At 57.4% G+C, this 16,718-nt stretch overlaps 1 protein-coding gene across 1 annotated transcript; it reads left to right on the top strand.

Annotated features, from left to right (window-relative positions):
• The first annotated feature begins 1,299 nt into the window (after positions 1 to 1,299).
• On the top strand, positions 1,300 to 16,206 carry DNMT3L (DNA methyltransferase 3 like). The gene is made up of 12 exons (XM_059920029.1): positions 1,300 to 1,408; positions 1,868 to 1,957; positions 2,287 to 2,331; positions 3,038 to 3,117; positions 3,193 to 3,305; positions 4,108 to 4,279; positions 6,507 to 6,594; positions 7,699 to 7,787; positions 10,039 to 10,114; positions 10,539 to 10,678; positions 14,038 to 14,123; positions 16,041 to 16,206. Exons 1-12 carry the CDS (start codon positions 1,300 to 1,302, stop codon positions 16,204 to 16,206), a joined length of 1,254 nt encoding a protein of 417 aa, XP_059776012.1.
• The last annotated feature ends 512 nt before the right edge of the window (positions 16,207 to 16,718 follow it).

Here is a 16,718-nt window from a genome sequence, read left to right as displayed (position 1 = left end):
GTGAAGAGGGTCAAAAGATACAAATTTCCAGTTATAAATAAATTCCCATAGATAGGGATATAATGTACCGGCATGGTGACTATAGTCAATAATACTGTGTTGTTAAAAACAAAAACTATTTTAGAATAGTTTGTATCTACGGAACATTTGTGAAGCTAGGACAGAATTCCCCAAAACCCCACCCAGTCTCCCCTATTATTAACATCTTGCATTAGTGTGATACAATTGTTACAATTAATGAACCAATACTGATACAACATTCACTACACTGATAAGCCATAGTCTACTAGATGCCCTTGGTTTTCCCCTAATGTCCTTTTTCTGTCCCATTTAGTCATCATGTCTCCTTACGCTCTTCTTGGCTGTGACAGTTTTTCAGATTTTCTCTGCTTTTGATGAGCGTGACAGTTTTGAAGAGTCCTGGGCAGGCATTTTGTACGCTGTTTCTCCCCTGGAATTTTCTGGTATTTTTATCACGGGTGGAGGCAGGGTCATGCGTGGGGAGGGAGCCCACAGAGGTGACAGGCCATCCTCATCTCAGCGCCTCCAGGGCAGTACTGTCCACTCCACTCTTGACGTTGACCTTGACCACCTGGCAGAGCTGTGTTTGTCAGGTTTCTCACTGCAAAGTTACCCCCCCCCCCCCCCCGCCTCACACTGAGCTTTTTACGGGAAGGTCGGGAGGCTCAGCCCACACCCCAGCAGAGGGGGGGGAGTTATGCCCCCTCCAGGCCCCAGCTGAGCCCCTCCCCCCCACTGCCCCTTGGCCCCTCCCACCGCAGTAAACACCCCCCCCAACCTTCACCCGGCACCTTCAACCCCACCCTTGAGCTCCCTAAGCCCACTGAACTCCCTCTGCCCACGCTTGCCCTCCTGCCCCCTCCCCCAGCCCTAAGCCCCGCCCCTAAGCCCACTGAACTCCCTCTGCCCACACCTGCCCTCCTGCCCCCTCCCCCCAGACCTCAGCCCCGCCCCTAAGCCCCCCACCCCCCACCCCCGCACTCAGTGCCCCATTACTGAGCCCCCCTCACCCCGCCCGCAAGGCTCTCTTCACCCCTCCCCACGCTGGGGACTCTCCTCCCCCTCCCCCCTCCCCAGACTCCCTAACCCCACCCAACAGGAGCACACCCACACGAGCCCCCCACCCTTCCAGCCAACACCCAGTGGCACTGAGGGCTCCCCCGACCCTCCCCCCCTCCCCCACCCCCGCACGTCACGTCACCCTTCGCACCCCCCACGCCCAGCGGGCCCAGCACCCCAGGTTCCTGCTGGTTTCTGGAAGGCCCCTTCCCAGGTTCCATGGCCCTCTCCTCCCCGGGAACCCTGAGCCTGGAAACCCTGGATGACTCGGACCCTGACCCAGCCCCGCTGCTGGATGGGGAGCCGTGGCCCCCGCCCTGTGAAATCAGTGAGGCCCTTTCTTCTTCTCCTTAGTCCCCCTGCCTTTGAGGGTTGGGTGGGAGAGACCACAGGCTGGGGTCTGGGGGACAGTGGGGTGGCAGGAGCATGGGGGTGGCTGAGGGGTGCACAGCTAGGGAGGACACAGAAGGAGGCAGGGGCCGTGGTGGACCCTGGGCCATTCGAGGCCCCCTGCCCTCCCATTTGTGGGGAGAAGCGGCCCACCTGACCGTGCCCGCCAAGTCCCCTCTCGAGGTTGGCACTCCCCACCGGTCTTCCTGCTCCTTGACCCTGGGGGTCGAGAGGGGTGAGTGTCATGGTGGGAGGTGGGTAGGGGCTGGGCTGGGTGGTCTGCTCAGTCCCCGTGCTGGGGGTCTGGGGCTCCAAGACGGAGGCTGATGGGACACTTTCTCCCTGTCTGGTGCACGTCCTATCTCCTGGTTTGGTGTCCCCACGGCCACTGCTGCAGTCCTGGACCCGGAAGCAGAGCACAGCATGGACGTCATCCTGGTGGGCTCCAGCGAGCGGTCATCCCCACCGTCACCCAGGCTCCGCAGAGGTGAGGGCTCATTTAGGTACTGGATCCATCACTTGGGGTGCTGACCCCAGGCCTGGGCAGTGTCTAGGGCTCCCGGCTTCTGGAATACTCCCACATCATTCAGGAGCAAGAGGGCCCCACTCAAAGCCTCCCCCACTCCACCCCACCAGCTCAGATGTTTAATATGTCACCATGAAAGGCGGAGGGGACGGGGGGAGGGGGAAGGCGGTGCTGATCCTCTGGTTCCTGTGACTTCAGAAGTCCTTCGCCAAGGACTTGTGAGGCTCATCTCTTGAGGTGTTTAAATTAGGAGACAGGCAGAGGAAGGGGCTACTTATTTTCTTTTCCAGATCTTATTGCATATGAAGTCAAGGTTAAGCAGCGAGACATAGAAGGTGAGCATCGCACACCTGCCCAGGTGAAGGGATGTCAGCCAGCTGAGGAAAGACTTGCAGCCTCACTCATTGTCCATCCCTGGAAGAGGGCAGTGGACGCCGCTGGTGCCCACCTCGTATCCCCTCCACCTGTCCCAAGGACCCTGACACTTCATTTGAAGTGTACACTTCAGTGTCTTTTAGTGTAATCACAGATATGTGTACCCATCACTACAATCTAATTTTAGGGCATTTTCGTCATCCACAGAAGAAACTGGTACCCATCAACAGTCAGTCCTCATTCCTCATCCCTCTGCCTCCCCTCTTTCAACCCTAGGCAACCACGAATCTACTTTCTTTCTCTTTGGGTCTGCCCATTCTGGATCCCCTGCATTTACATATAAATTTTAGGATCATCTTAGCAATTTCTAAAAAAAAAAATAAAAAAAGGAAAGAAAGAAAGGAAAAGGCCAGCTGGGATTTTGAGAAGGATCTGGTTTCTCAAAACCAGATTTGGGGAGGCTCTCCATTTTAACACTATTTAGTCTTCTGATCCATGAACATGGGATGCCCTCCCATCTGTTTGATCATTAATTTCTTTCAAGACTAGTTTGTGGTTTTCAGTGTACACGTCTTGCACTTTTTTTGTTATTGTTAAACTTGTTCCTAAGTCTGTTGCTGTGCCTGACGGCATCGTGACATGTTGCCCTGTGGGTTTTCGCCTCAGACATGTGTATCTGCTGTGGAAGTTTCCAGGTGCACACGCAGCACCCTCTGTTTGAGGGAGGGATGTGCACGCCGTGCAAGGTAAGCAGGGAGGCATGGGGCGGCTCTGTGGAGGCCTTGGAGCAGAGGAGGCAGCCTGGCTTTGCCCTCACCAAGGACAAGTTCCTGGAGTGCCTCTTCTTGTACGACGAGGACGGGTACCAGTCCTACTGCTCCATATGCTGTGCGGGAGAGACGCTGCTCATCTGCGAAAACCCCGACTGCACGCGGTGAGGCCAGGGGCCCCGGGGGTCCGGGCAAGGGGTGAAGGACCACTGCCCACAAGCCTGGGAAACCCCCATTCTTCTCAGCTCCGCATCCTGGAGTCCAAGGGGGTTCACCCCCCAAAAGTATGACTTTCTCCAAAGCTTTCCATTTCCATTTCAAATGTTTCATTTAGTGTATAGCCTTGACTTAGGGGAGGGGGGTGTCAGAAGATCTGTGCTTGTGATTTTTCTTTCTGTTTTTATCGCCAAGACATAGCTGCTCCCTCCGTGGTTAAGTAGGGCAGTGACAGGAAACCCACGCGGCTGGGGTCAGGCAAGGCGTATTCATTCCCTGCTACATGCCAGCCTGAGCTTCACCTGTGGTCCCCTCCCCTCAGTCCTTCTGGGCCATCCTGGTATTTACTGCTGCCCCGCCCCAAGTCTGCAGCCCCTACCCGACCCCGCAGTGGGTGCTCCTGCAGAGATCTTGCCTGGTTTCTCAGGATCTGGAGTTTGGAGGAGGGAGCCAGCTGGCTTAGGGGAGTCTTTGAAATCTGTCACTGCCCACAGCCCCCCTGCTGTCTTCTGCAGATGGCTGGGTTCCCGTCGCTCTGGGTCCCCAAGAGGGACCGGTCCCCCTTCCCCGGGCCACAGCCTCTCCTCCCGCCCCTGCCAGCTCCGTCTTTTCACCTGAGCCCGTGTGTGGCTTCCACCCCTCACTCCGGAGCAAGGAGCAGGCTCGCCTCTGCCTGCAGGACCACCGGGGTTTCACCTGGCGGCCAAGGCAGCGGCAGTCCTGTCGCTGTGGTTCTCTGTTTGACTCCAGGTGCTACTGTTTCGAGTGTGTCGACAGCCTGGTGGGCCCCGGGGCCTCGGGGAAAGTGCAAGCCATGAGTAACTGGGTCTGCTTCCTGTGCCTGCCCTTCCCCCGCAGTGGGCTGCTGCAGAGGAGGAAGAAGTGGCGGGGGTGGCTGAAGGCCTTCTGCGACCGGGAGTCGGTGAGGACACAGCGGGTGCTTGGCGTTCCTATCCTCTGGTGACGGGCTGCAAAATGCCCGTCCGCTCCCTTACGCAATGAAGTTAAGGGCTTTTAAGCAAATGCGCTTTTCCCATCTCCTCTTTGTCCGCTAGATGCTCTCTGTCTTCTACAAGTCACTTTCTTTTTTTTAATTTTTTTCTTTTTTTTTAAATTAATTTATTGATGTTTGGCTGCGTTGGGTCTTCGTTGTGGTGCGTGGGCTTCTCATTGTGGTGGCTTCTCTTGTTGCGGCACACAGGCTCTAGGCGCACGGGCTTCAGTAGTTGTAGCACATGGGCTTCAGTAGTTGTGGCTCACGGGCTTAGTTGCTCCGTGGCACGTGGGATCTTCCCGGACCAGGGCTCGAACGCGTGCCCCCTGCATTGGCAGGCGGATTCCTAACCACTGCGCCACCAGGGAAGTCCCTCTACAAATCACTTTCGCATGGCAGTTTTGTTTCTTCCAAGCCTGGGAATGAGGCATTTGTAGGACGTAGGAGAGGGGCCCAGCAGAGATGTGCCTCTAGGTCCAGCAAATGGGAGCAAACGCCCGGGCAGGGTCTCCTGCTCCAGCCCGGACAGCTGGCACGGACGTGGGTCCTTTCCAGGATCAAGGCCGGGAGCCGGGAGCTAGGCAGGAGTATGGGCTCATCATGGTGCGTTGAGCTCTGTCCCCCAAAGATACATCCAAGTCCTAACCCCTGTTACCTGTGAACATGGCCTATTTTGGAAATGGGGTCTTTGCAGGCTCAATTTAGTTAAGAATCTTAAGGTAGGGTCATCCTGGATTAGGGTGACATGAAATGCAATGATTGGTGTCGTCTAACAGGAAGGAAGGGGACAGAGACGCACAGAGGGAGGGTGGCCACGTGATGGGCAGGGCTGGGTGCTCACCGGGGCGGCCTGGGGTCTCGGGCTGTCTCCCCTGTGATGCGTGGCCAGGCTGGTTCTGGAGAGTCGCCACACACACGGCATTGCTGGGCCACCCACGGGGCCACATGGTAGCCCCACCACCCTGCGCTCCCTGGAACCAGATGGGAGCAGGTGCCTTTATGGTGCTCTTCGGAACAAGGCGCCTGCACTCCCCGTAGAGCCTTCTCTAGGTCCGGTGAGCCGCAGAAGCCCTCCCTCTCAGTGCAGACAGACCCCGTGCTGGCAGACTGCAGGACGGGTTTCTCATGAGGGGAGAAGGGGTTGATGCTCAGAGCTAGTATCACTGCCACTAGAGCCGGAGCAAGCGGGAAGGAGGCACTGCTCCTGCGGCTGCCGCAGGGGACCAGGATGTGTGTCCCCAAGTGTCCCTCAGGGCTGTGCCTGCGCCGGATCGCCCTGCCCTCCTCGCCTCCCCACGCCTCCCCTGGGCAGCCTGCCCTCCTCCACACTTGCCCGCCACTTCACTCGCTGCTTGCGTTGGGCGCCGTCCACCTGCTCCAGCCCTGGGCAGACCCTTCCCCCTGGGGCTCAGGGTCTCCTGGGACCCCCCCCCCCTGCCCCCAGGCAGTGCCCCTGCCTAGGCCTGGAATCCCATCCTCAGTTCGTGGGAGGCCAGGCACTCCCAAGTGCAACCTCCTGGGGGTCAGGGGGCGCTGGGGTGCTTGTTTCATGAATGGATCCATCGGGTCTCTGCCGGCAGGGTACCCTGCGGGGGAGGGCGGGTGTTACCCGAGGCCTTCCAGACTCCTTGTCCTCAGCCCGGCTCCTTCATGGCAGGACTCAGGGGCTGGCTCAGGCCTGGCCTGGGAGACGCCTGACACTGGTAACCTTCAGGAGTGCTGTGTGGCTTGAGGCCCACGTTCAGAGCCCGCAGAGGGGACGGAGAGGGGTCGGGTGAATTCCATGGCCGTGCGTATTCAGAATCCCCCAGGTCTGAGACTCTTCCCAAGAAATACAAGGGAAGTGGTTTCTCTCGGGATAGAATTATTTTCTTCCTCCATCAGGAAAATCCCCTCGCACCTGCCTTTCCTTTGCTAGAGATGGCCCAGGTTGGGGGGTTGGCGTGGAGGGCAGAAGCCCTCGTCCTGGGGGATGGGTGGGGTCTCACGGAGGCCTGGGGGTCAGCGCAGTCAGGGCGGGGCCAGCTGCCTCGGCGGGTGTGTCATCATTCATCAGGGGAAAAGCTTCTGCAGAGCCAGAAAGAAGTTTTCTTGTCACTCATGAGCTCTATAACCAAGAGTCATCAGAACATCATGTTTTTTAAAAAATAAATAGGAGAGTCCCCTTGAGATGTACAAAACTGTGCCCGTGTGGAAGAGAGAGCCCGTCCGGGTGCTGTCCCTTTTTGGGAACATCAAGAAAGGTGGGTACAGTGATGTCTGAGGACTGACAATGGAAGATGGGTCTGCCTGGAGTGAGACCCACGGGGGACTGGGGGGGTGGGCGGTGGGCGGGGTCGAAATGTCCCCTATGTTGCACTTGCTGCATGTTTGAGGCTGGGGGCCTGAGGGTCATTTTCAGGAGGGGAGGGTTGCAGGAGCACCTGGGGCTCCTTCCTTCAGCAGAGATGCCTTGGAAAGAAAATTCACGTAGCAAGACGGTGGGTGTGAAATGCTGTAGTGAGGGCCGTGGGGCCCAGGCCCTCTGCCTAGGACAGCCCTGCCCACGGCCACCAAACCTCAGACACCTCCACATACCTGGCCACCTTATAGGGCTGCCCCACCCCTCGCAGGGTTCCCTGCACCCTCCCTCTCTACCCAAATCTCCCAGATTGCCCAGGCTGGTCACGTGCTGCATTCCAGCCTTGCCTGGGTGTCCTGCCCCTCTGTACCCTGAGCAGACCCCACCTGCTGGTGCCTTTGGAAATCCTGTGGATTCTCCTGGGCCCGGCAGATGTAAGAAGAATCCATGAAAATACTCCTTGTCTCTGGCCAAATGGAATGGGGGGTGGGGGTCCACCCCGCTTCTGGCACTACGTCCCGTGTCTTGCGTAGTGTGGTCACAGTGGCCTCATGCACACCCGTGTTAGGGATCTGGGGGCTGAGACGCACAGAGTGGGCACAGCTTTCCCCTGAAGGAAGCCCATGGCCGCCCAGCCTTCAAGTCCCTGCCCGGACGATGCATCCTCAGTTCAATTTGTTAAGATTCTTTCTGGGCTAGTTGTCCCATGCCCAGGCTGCAAACACCCCTGCAACTCAGCAGTGTCACACAGCCCAACCAGGTGACATCAGCGTGGACTGCCATCACCCAGTGGTTTCCTAACCCAGAGAGTGACATTGCAGCCAGGAGAGCCTGGTTTTGCAACAAATTGCTTGACTTTCTGAAATCAGTGCTCGGCGGAGTTTGCCTGCTCAGCCCTGTCACGCCGTTGAAAAGATAAAGTCTGCTTGCTAACGGCAGCCCTTCAGTTCCACATTCGGTCAAAAACCAACGTCAGCCCTGTGTGTCCCCTTTGCTCCCCACGCAGAGCTGATGAGTTTGGGCTTTTTGGAATATGGTTCTGAGCTGGGAAAACTGAAGCATTTGGATGATGTCACCAACGTAGTGAGGAGGGACGTAAGTACTGCTGTGTTTCTCCAGGCACCAACGTGAGAGCAGACGGCGGGGTTGGGGGGGGGGGGTGCTTCGGGGGGGGGACTGGACGGGAGGAGGAGGAGGTGCAGCCCGGATGCTCTGTCCCCAGCAGGGCCCACCTGGGGGGTGTCGACCCCCCCCACGGTGGGAGAGCTGAGAGAGGCGTGTCCGCGGCCCCCCGCTGCCCACCGCCCAGAGGAGAACCATTGGCCAAACCTCCTGCCCGACGTGTTGAAATCCAAGGGGCCTATCCCACCACCTGTGATGGTGCCACCCAGGAGGGGGATTCCCCCCCCAGCCCTCCCTCTAAAATAAAGTGCTGAGTCTTGAACACAACCACCACTGATTGTTTGAAAACGTTCTTCGAGCGCTGTCATGAAACGTTCTGCCTCCCTCGAAGGCTATTTCCTGCTGTCCTGGACGGCGGCCTTGGAGGAGGGGCCTAAAAATGAAGCAGCAGCTGGGCCAGAGCCGCTGCAGATGGGAGAGGGCCAGGACGCCTCCTCTGTGGCCTCAGGGCAGGAAGACCTGGTCCGTCACCCGCTCGCCCACACAGCCTCTCACACGAGAATTAAAGCCTGTCATCCCCAGAGCCCGACAACCACAGACGCGGGGTCAGAGGGGCCGGAGCACTGGCCATAGAAGGTGGTAGCAAGGAAGCAGCCAATGTGGGGGGACCTACTTCGCCCCCCGGCTGCCAGCAGCGCCTCTCAGCTCTGCTCCCCGTCTGGCCGGGGGGCCGTGTCCCAGGGGCCAGCCCTCCTCTCTGACTGAGACTGGAGACGCCCCCCTCCTCCGTCCCCCTGGGGTCTGCCCTGCCCCAAAGCCCAGGACAGCTCTGTTCTTGCCCCTCCGGCCCCTTCGGACGTCCCACCAGGAAGCATTTCTGGAGCCTGCGCCCACCCGCACACTCGTCCCAGGCCCCCCAGGACAGGGTCCTCCCTCCCAGGGCAGGATGGTCAAGGCGGGACCGGAGAGTGACACGAGCCCTCCCCAAGTAGCAGAGCTGCAAGCACAGATCAGACACGGAGGGGCTCTCGCTGGCGCAGCCGAGGGTCTAGACACCCGCTCCCGTAACGAGCTTTCACGTCTCAGGGGCGACAGTGGCTCACGTGTGTCCTCATCACTCGGTTCCCCAGCGACCAGTCCTGGCTTCACTCCTTTTTCACGAGGCCTGTAAAATGGGCTTTCCCACCGTGCAGCCCACCCTAGAGATGGGGGTGTCCGGCTTCCGCGTCTACACAGCCACACCTGGCTGCGGGTGTTGGGGGATTTAAAGTGCACACTGGTGGGTTCTCAGGGACAGCGGGGTGTTCCCTCTAAGACCTTGCTTCCTTCACGACCTTTCCTGGGGTCATTTCAGTAGCCACCTTCGTGGAGAGTGTTGGGATGCGGGTCCCGGGCCCCCAGCCTATGCTCACCTCCTCTAGCCCCCTTGCCCCTTTCCTGTCCAGACCCCCTGCTGTACTTGCGCCGGTCAGCAGGCTTCACTGGAGCCCGGTGCGCAGTTGCCACCAGGAGCGCGCCCGGGTCAGGGTCAGAGCTGACTGCGACAAGGCACGTGAGGTCAGGGGCACGTGAGGCCGGGGGCTAACGTCGGGTGTTGGCTTCTGTTAAGTGACTTGGGGAGGGTCCAGGGAAGCCACATCTGCTCTGGACGGGCTGCTGTCAGAAAGCCAGGGATCCAGTATTTGGGTCTCTCCATTGTTTTTCAAGAAGAATGACACAGGCTAGAGTCTCTAACCGGGTCCCTCAGTCACCTGGGCCCCTGCTGGGGGAAGGGCATCCTCAGCGTCTCAGCTCAGGTGGGATTGCAGGGGCCTGGACAGGGCTGGGGGGCGGGGGAGGCGCAGCAGGGGCGGCTCGCGCTCGCCAGGGAAGGCTGCCTGCTGCCCAGTGACCCATCAGGGCTTCCAGCTGTATTTCCCAGCAACACACAGAATCCGCATGAATCCTTGGGGGCCCCGTGTCACCCTCCCTGGAGGGCCTGTAAGGGCGACGCCCAGCACAAAGGTTCCCAGGGCTCTGCTGAGGGCCGGCCTCCCTGAGATGATAGAGAAAGCGGGGCTCCCTACACCCCCTGAACCAAGGGGCGGGTCTGACCCGGTGGGTTTCACCGCCCCCCGACCCCTTCCATGAGGGTCAGCCTGAATCACACGGTCAGACAAACAAGGTGCCCGGCCCCGGGGGGAGGAGCTCTCTGCCCTCCTGAGCCGCCCGTGTTCTCCTGCAGGTGGAAGGATGGGGCCCCTTCGACCTCGCCTACGGCTCTACGCCCCCGCTGGGCCACGCCTGCGACCATCCCCCAGGTAAGAGACCATGGCGTTCTGCAGATTCCAGAGTCTCCTGTCCGCCACGCCCTCCTCAGGGAGGGCAGGAATTGCAAACTGTCTGCATTCTTAAAAAATCAGCTTTATTGGGGTATCAGAGACATACGTCAATTGTCCGTATTCAGTGAGTACAGCGTGGTGGGTTCTGAAGTGCGTACCCTGTGAGCCATCACCACAACCAAGACAGCGAGTGGGTCCGTCACCCCAGGGCGGCCTGGCGCCCCTCCCACCCTGTCCGCAGGGCTGTGTGTCCCTGTGGGGCACCTGCATTGTCTCGTACCCGGCCCGCCTGTGCCCTCGAGGCTGCGGGGAGCAGGCGGCCCCGCCCCCACCAGAGCCCCGCCCTTGCGTCCCAGGTCCCTCCAGGCAGAGCCCAGACCCACCTGATTGCCCCCCACCCCAGCGTGGTACCTGTACCAGTTCCACCGCATCCTGCAGTACGCGAGGCCCCGGCCAGGCAGCCCCCAGCCCTTCTTCTGGATGTTCGTGGACAACCTGGTGCTGACCAAGGATGACCGCATCGTGGCCACTCGCTTTCTGGAGGTGGGTGCGGGCCGCGGCCTCCCCGAGGGACGCTTGGGGCCCCTGGGGGGCACCGCTTAAGTCCCGGTCCCGAGGCCTGGGTTTTCAGAGTTCACAGGGCCCGCGAGGGCCGTCTCACCACTGAGGTCCCAACAGTGTCTTTGCACTGCTCTGGATTTAAGATCCCGCCACCTCGGGTCATGTCCTTCTCCTCCCCGCCACCCCATCTGTGCACACGCACACTCACACGTGCACACACATCACACTCGCACACCGCAATGCGCAGTGCACCGGTCAGTTACACACACACACGCTCAAACCCATCCTGAGGCACCGACGGCCTTGCTGTTTCTGTCCCCAGGCCCAAGTCCTGACCGTTAGAGCAGCCACTTTTGGACTCAGTGACCGGTTTGTCCAGGGCTGACCTGGCCCGTCCCTCCCAGCTGACCCCCACACAGGACAGCCCCAGGCCAGGCCCGGGGTCCCCGCAGTGAAAGTCTCCTGGCTTCCCCACCCCTGCTGTCCCCACTGCACTTGTCTTCGGGTCCTTGGCCACCTCCAGGACGTCTTCACAAACCTACACATCTGCCCGCCCCGCTGCCCTGCATCGGGCTTTTTTCACTTAACCGTTACCTTGGAAATCGTTCTGTTGGAAAAGTACCCTTCTCACTCTTTGTTTTGACGTATGTGTTTTGTTTTGTGCAGTTTTACTTTGTATGGATGTGAAAAATGCCTTTAACCTGTTCCCGGGAACAGATAGTTGGGCTGTTTCCAATCTCTTGCTCTTACAAACAATGCTATGAGGAGGGGGCGTGAGTGGGGACGTCTGCGGGGTGGATCCCGGAAGTGAGATTGCGGGGTCCATTTGCCGTTTTCAGGGATGCTGCCGCTGTCCTGGGAGGGTGTCCGCGCAGACCCACCGGCGGCCGAGCTGCCGTTTCCCTCACCCGGCCACGGGGTGTCCCCAGCTCTCTGCCCTCCCTCGCCGTGGCTCCCAAAAGTCCTGTTCTTCTTCCCTCCTCTGCAGTTGGGATTTTCCATTTTGTATCTTACTGGTTTTGTATCTTACCGGTTTGATTCAAGAAACGATTGATCTCTCTACATTAATTTAGCTTCTGCTGCCTTCTTGGATTACTTTGTGGATGATAGTGGTTTATAGTTGATTCAGTTAGACTTTCTAGGTATTTGAGCAGATTATCTGCAAGTTGTGATAGTTTTTTCTTTCTAATTTTGTACCTCAGATACGTTCTCTTGTCTCACATTGAATCACAGTAGTGATGGGACATGCCTGCCTGGTCCCTGACTTTCACGTAAATGTTTCCAGTGTTTCTCTACTAAGCTGATGCTGGCTTTGAGGTCGAGGTTGATAAATTTCACTATGTTAAGGAAATTTCCAGAAGTTTCCCTTGATTTCTATTTTTTGAGCCATTTTATCAAGAATAATTGTTGGATTCTGTCAAATGTTCTTTTTTACGTCTAAGGAGATAATTAAATTCCTTCTTTACATCTATTAATAGGATATAATATACTAATAGATTTCCTAATAGTGATCCGTCCTTGCATTCCTGGAAAATGCCCACTTAGTTGTGGTGTATGGCTGTTTTGACGGATTGCTGAAATCTGGTGAACAGCATTTTCTGTAGGATTTTTTGCTTTGACGAGCACGAGAGAGGTGGGTGTGTGAGGTTTTCTTGTTTCGTGCTATTTTTATTGGGTTGGGATGTCAATGTTAAGTTTGCTTCATAAAAATATTTTAAAATTTGACAGACTTTTCCTGTGCAGTTGCCGGGATTGGTCGTTGTTGCCATTGTTTTAAAACGGGACCAACTCTTCTGTGGGAACTAATCTGTTAAGATTTTCAATCTTTTCTGAGATCAATTTGGTAAGTTATGTTTTCCCGGACTATCACCTGTTTAATTAAAGTCTAAAAATCATTTTCATAGGGTTGAGCAAAGTGGCCTCACGATTCTCTTACTTTCTTCCGCATCCGTGGTTATTTCTCCTTTTTAGGAAGCCTGGAATTTTTAAATACTGACATGTCACCACATACCAGCAGTCATGATGAGGCTTGTAAGGTGATCTGTTTACTGAAAAATCTATGAATAGTAATCATGAGTCCAGACAAAAAGCACAGTCTCCAAACCTGGGTGCCAGCCATCAGCAAACTTGGAGGGCAGCAAGGATACCGGCTCTTGATTGTTTTGTGAGCACATTTGGTAGATTGGAATTGGTCCCAAATCAGAAGTAGGCAAAAAAGAGACCTTTCCGGGCTTCCCTGGTGGCGCAGTGGTTGAGAATCTGCCTGCCAATGCAGGGGACACGGGCTCGAGCCCTGGTCTGGGAAGATCCCACATGCCGCGGAGCAACTAGGCCCATGAGCCACAACTACTGAACCTGCGCGTCTGGAGCCTGTGCTCCGCAACAAGAGAGGCCGTGACAGTGAGAGGCCCGCGCACCGCGATGAAGAGTGGCCCCGGCTTGCCACAACTAGAGAAAGCCCTCGCATAGAAACGAAGACCCAACACAACCAAAACTAAATAAATAAATAAATAAATTTAAAGTCCAAATTTATTAAAAAAAAAAGAGACCTTCCCACGTGTCCTGTCACTGCTCCCACCTTGCTGTGGAACCACATTCCTGCTGATGGCAGGCAATAGCTAGACGTGCCCAATACAGGACTGTCTCTTTCTGCCCTGCGCCTGATGGTACATCCAGGTGTGAGCCCTCCTCCCGGCCAGGTGTCTGGACACGGGAGGAGACTGATGTGTCCAGGGATGGTCAGACTTGGGAATGGTCCACGTGGGCCTTTCTGCACCCCCCACTGCTCCGAGTCCAGAGAGGTAGAGTCAGGCCACCTGGTTGGGTGTCGGGGACTGGATGGCCTCCCTCCTGCCACGGCTCCCCCCCAGCCCCTCCTTCCGTGACCTTCTGGTGCTTTCTAGGGAGACTGTGGCCCCAGGATCTAGGCACTCCCTTGGCTCCTGTGGGCATCGTGAAGCATCGGCCCTTTAGGAAACACTGCTGTCTGCCCACAAAGCCTCTTATCTGCCTGAGAGGATGTATCTCTTGGCTCAAAGAGCAAGGACTTCTTTGTTCTTCATGGGAATCCACCTCTGCCGTGGAGCAGGCGGGGGGTCCCTGGGCCAGGTGACCTGTGGGAGTGAAAATAATCTACCAGTTAAAAGGTCTAAAATAACATCTCGGCTTTTTTCCTTATAAGGTGATTTATAAGAAAAAAGATGTGACATGTAAGCAATGTCGACTGGGAGACATAATCGGTCTGGGAGGCCCAGGACGCTGTTCTGGGCTCAGGTGTGGTGCCCACGGTGGCTGAGGCCTGTGGGTCCCCCCAGTTCATAGCTGATGTTTTTATCCCTCAGGCTGACCCGGTGACCATCCAGGACGTCTATGGCAGTACCATCCAGAATGCCGTGCACGTGTGGAGCAATATCCCCGCCGTGAAGAGGTATTTCCTGTGCATTTGCGGTCCCTGGAATCTTGGAGGGACACCGGCTGCTTCGGGTTCACTAGGGAAACAAGTCTGAGAGTGCAAGAGAGCGGAGGGTTTTCTACACAGAGCCGTGCCCGGGGCAGCCTCTGTGCCCAGGTCAGGGGCCGCCCCACAAATTCTGGACAAGCTCAAGGTCAGCGGTGCCCCCTTTCCACTTTGGGGGACCTTCTCCCTGTTTCTGCACTGGTGCCTTCTGAGCGTCTCACCTCCGGACGAACCCCTGGATGGGAGCCACGCGGCACGTGTGCCCCGGTCCCGGTCCCCACTCCCCAGGCTCCGGGCACCTGCCTCACCCCGCACAGCCCCACACTCACAAGCGCACACTCGCTCACGGGCTCACACTCATCACACACAGAGCACACACTCACACAAGCCCACATCCTCACGGGCACCCCACTGTGTGCGTTTGGGCCGCACTGAGCTTCTTTCAGCCCCTCAAACAGGCCTGCCTTGGGCTTTCACACACACACATACACGCACACGCATGCGTGCACACACACACGAGTACACACAAAGTGCACACACACACACACGCGTTCGTGCACAGACAGGCACACACACGCACACACGGCCTTCTGTGCTCCTGGAACATTCTCAGGACTGGCGATTCTCACGCACGCCCCCTCGCCACCCCTGCACACCCACAGCCCTGGTCCGGCCACCCCGCGGCTCTAGGCAGCCTTCCTGCTCCCGGGACCCTGCCCTCCTCCACTGTCCCTGCCACACACTGCCCCCCAGAGCCCTTGAGGAGAAGGCCGTCTCCTCCCCCAAGCCCCACGCATCTGGCCTTTGCCCTTGTGTTGGACCAACGTTGCCTGCATCTTCCAGGACAGTAAGTCATGGGTCCTCCTACTGACAGCGCCTGGAAACTTCTTTTCACCACCTCCCAGTGCCAGCCTTCTCCCTGCTCACGCTGTGGCGCCCACCAGGCCCCCAGCCAGGACTGTAGCGGGGAGGTGGGGAGCCAGGTGGAGCAGATTCTGAAACATTATCTTCTTGGAAGACCTGAGGGTCACCCCACCTCCTCCACGGTGTCTCCCCACTTCTCTCCCCTGGAGGTGGGTGGCAGGGCCTGGGCCCCAGGAACGCAGCAGGTGCTCCCCTTCAGGCTCACATTGTCTCAGTCGTGAGGGAGACCCCCCTCACTGGAAGTAGGGACGGTTTTGCTGGGATGATGGGCAGCTCCCTTCAGACAGCACCGGCCTCCCTTCGACAGTGGAGCTGCCCCACGGAGGCGGGCAGGGAGGGCACCAGGAGGGGCGCTGTGTGTTTCTGGCACCTTGTCCGTGGCCTTCACCACCCCCCCAAAACTGAGCCGAGAAATGTTCCCCGAGTCCAGCGAGGTGCCAGGAGCCACATCTGCGAGACTTGAGTCCCCAGGGTTGCATCACATGACGAGCGGGGTCCCTGCTGCGTGGCCCTCCGGCACAGGCAGCCCGGGGCCCGCAGGCAGCCGTGTTCAGCTCGGGCGCAGCAGAACCCTCGGGAGGGCCATGGAACACCGCTTGACCAGCCGTGCCCGCAAGTCCGCCTCCCTTCTCTGTGGCTCTGCTCCGTGGTGGCCTCTCCACCCTGAAAGTGAGACCTGCCGAGCTGGGCCGGTGGTCTGCCCTTGGGGACCCTCTGTGCACCCATTTCGAGTGACAGGCCCCTCCCTGGGAGGGGTGTGGGAGCCATCGTCCCCTACGGCCTAGGACATGCTCGTCATCCCACCATGGGGTGAAAAACTCACAGAAGGCAGGTGGGGTCTTTCTCTCAGAGCCCTCGGGTAATCTAGCGAGACCGGCACCCCCCAGCTTTCCAGGTGCCCGCCCTGCCCACGGTCTCCCAGGAGCCCTTGGGTGGGTACCAAGCCCCCGCTCTCCTTCACAGCAGGCATTCGGCTCTGGATTCCCAGGAGGAATTATCCCTGCTGGCTCAGGACAGGCAGAGAGCAAAGCCCCCCACCCAGGGCCCAGCCATGCTGGTGAAGAATTGTTTTCTCCCCCTGAGAGAATATTTCAAGTATTTTTCAACAGAACTCACTTCCTCTTTATAAATGAGTCATTATACTGTGAAAAAAAAAAAAAAAAAAAAGACTTTTCCTAGAACAAAGACAACGTTCCTTACATTGTCTCTTTTTTCCTTTTCAAATTATTATTTTATTTGCTTAACTTTGGATTTCCCGTAGTTGCTACAGACCCATCATCCCTTTGGGTCTGGAGATACAGGGCCCTGACCCCACCATGACCTTTGGTGGGAGGGGGGCGAAGCCTCGGGTCTAACGGTGGACAAGACCCTGACATTATCGTGCAAGTTGTGCTGCTGGAAATGTTTCTTTGTGCCAGTTGGGAAGTTAAAATATATTTATTATGATCGTTGTGGTTCATTTTTTGGTGTTTTTGTGTATAAGCACAGCCTTTATTTTATTCTGTAGGACACAGGAAAGTATGTGAGAAAGACGAGCAGGACACATTGTTATAACCACGCGCTGCACCTGTGCCATTTGTACACGTAGCCGATGCCGTCACGGCTGCCATGTGCCTTGATGGTTAAAATCACCCACCCTGA

Source organism: Balaenoptera ricei, chromosome 4 (assembly GCF_028023285.1).
Source record: "Balaenoptera ricei isolate mBalRic1 chromosome 4, mBalRic1.hap2, whole genome shotgun sequence".
Classification (NCBI taxonomy): domain Eukaryota; kingdom Metazoa; phylum Chordata; class Mammalia; order Artiodactyla; family Balaenopteridae; genus Balaenoptera; species Balaenoptera ricei.
This window is presented reverse-complemented; position numbering and strand designations above follow the sequence as displayed.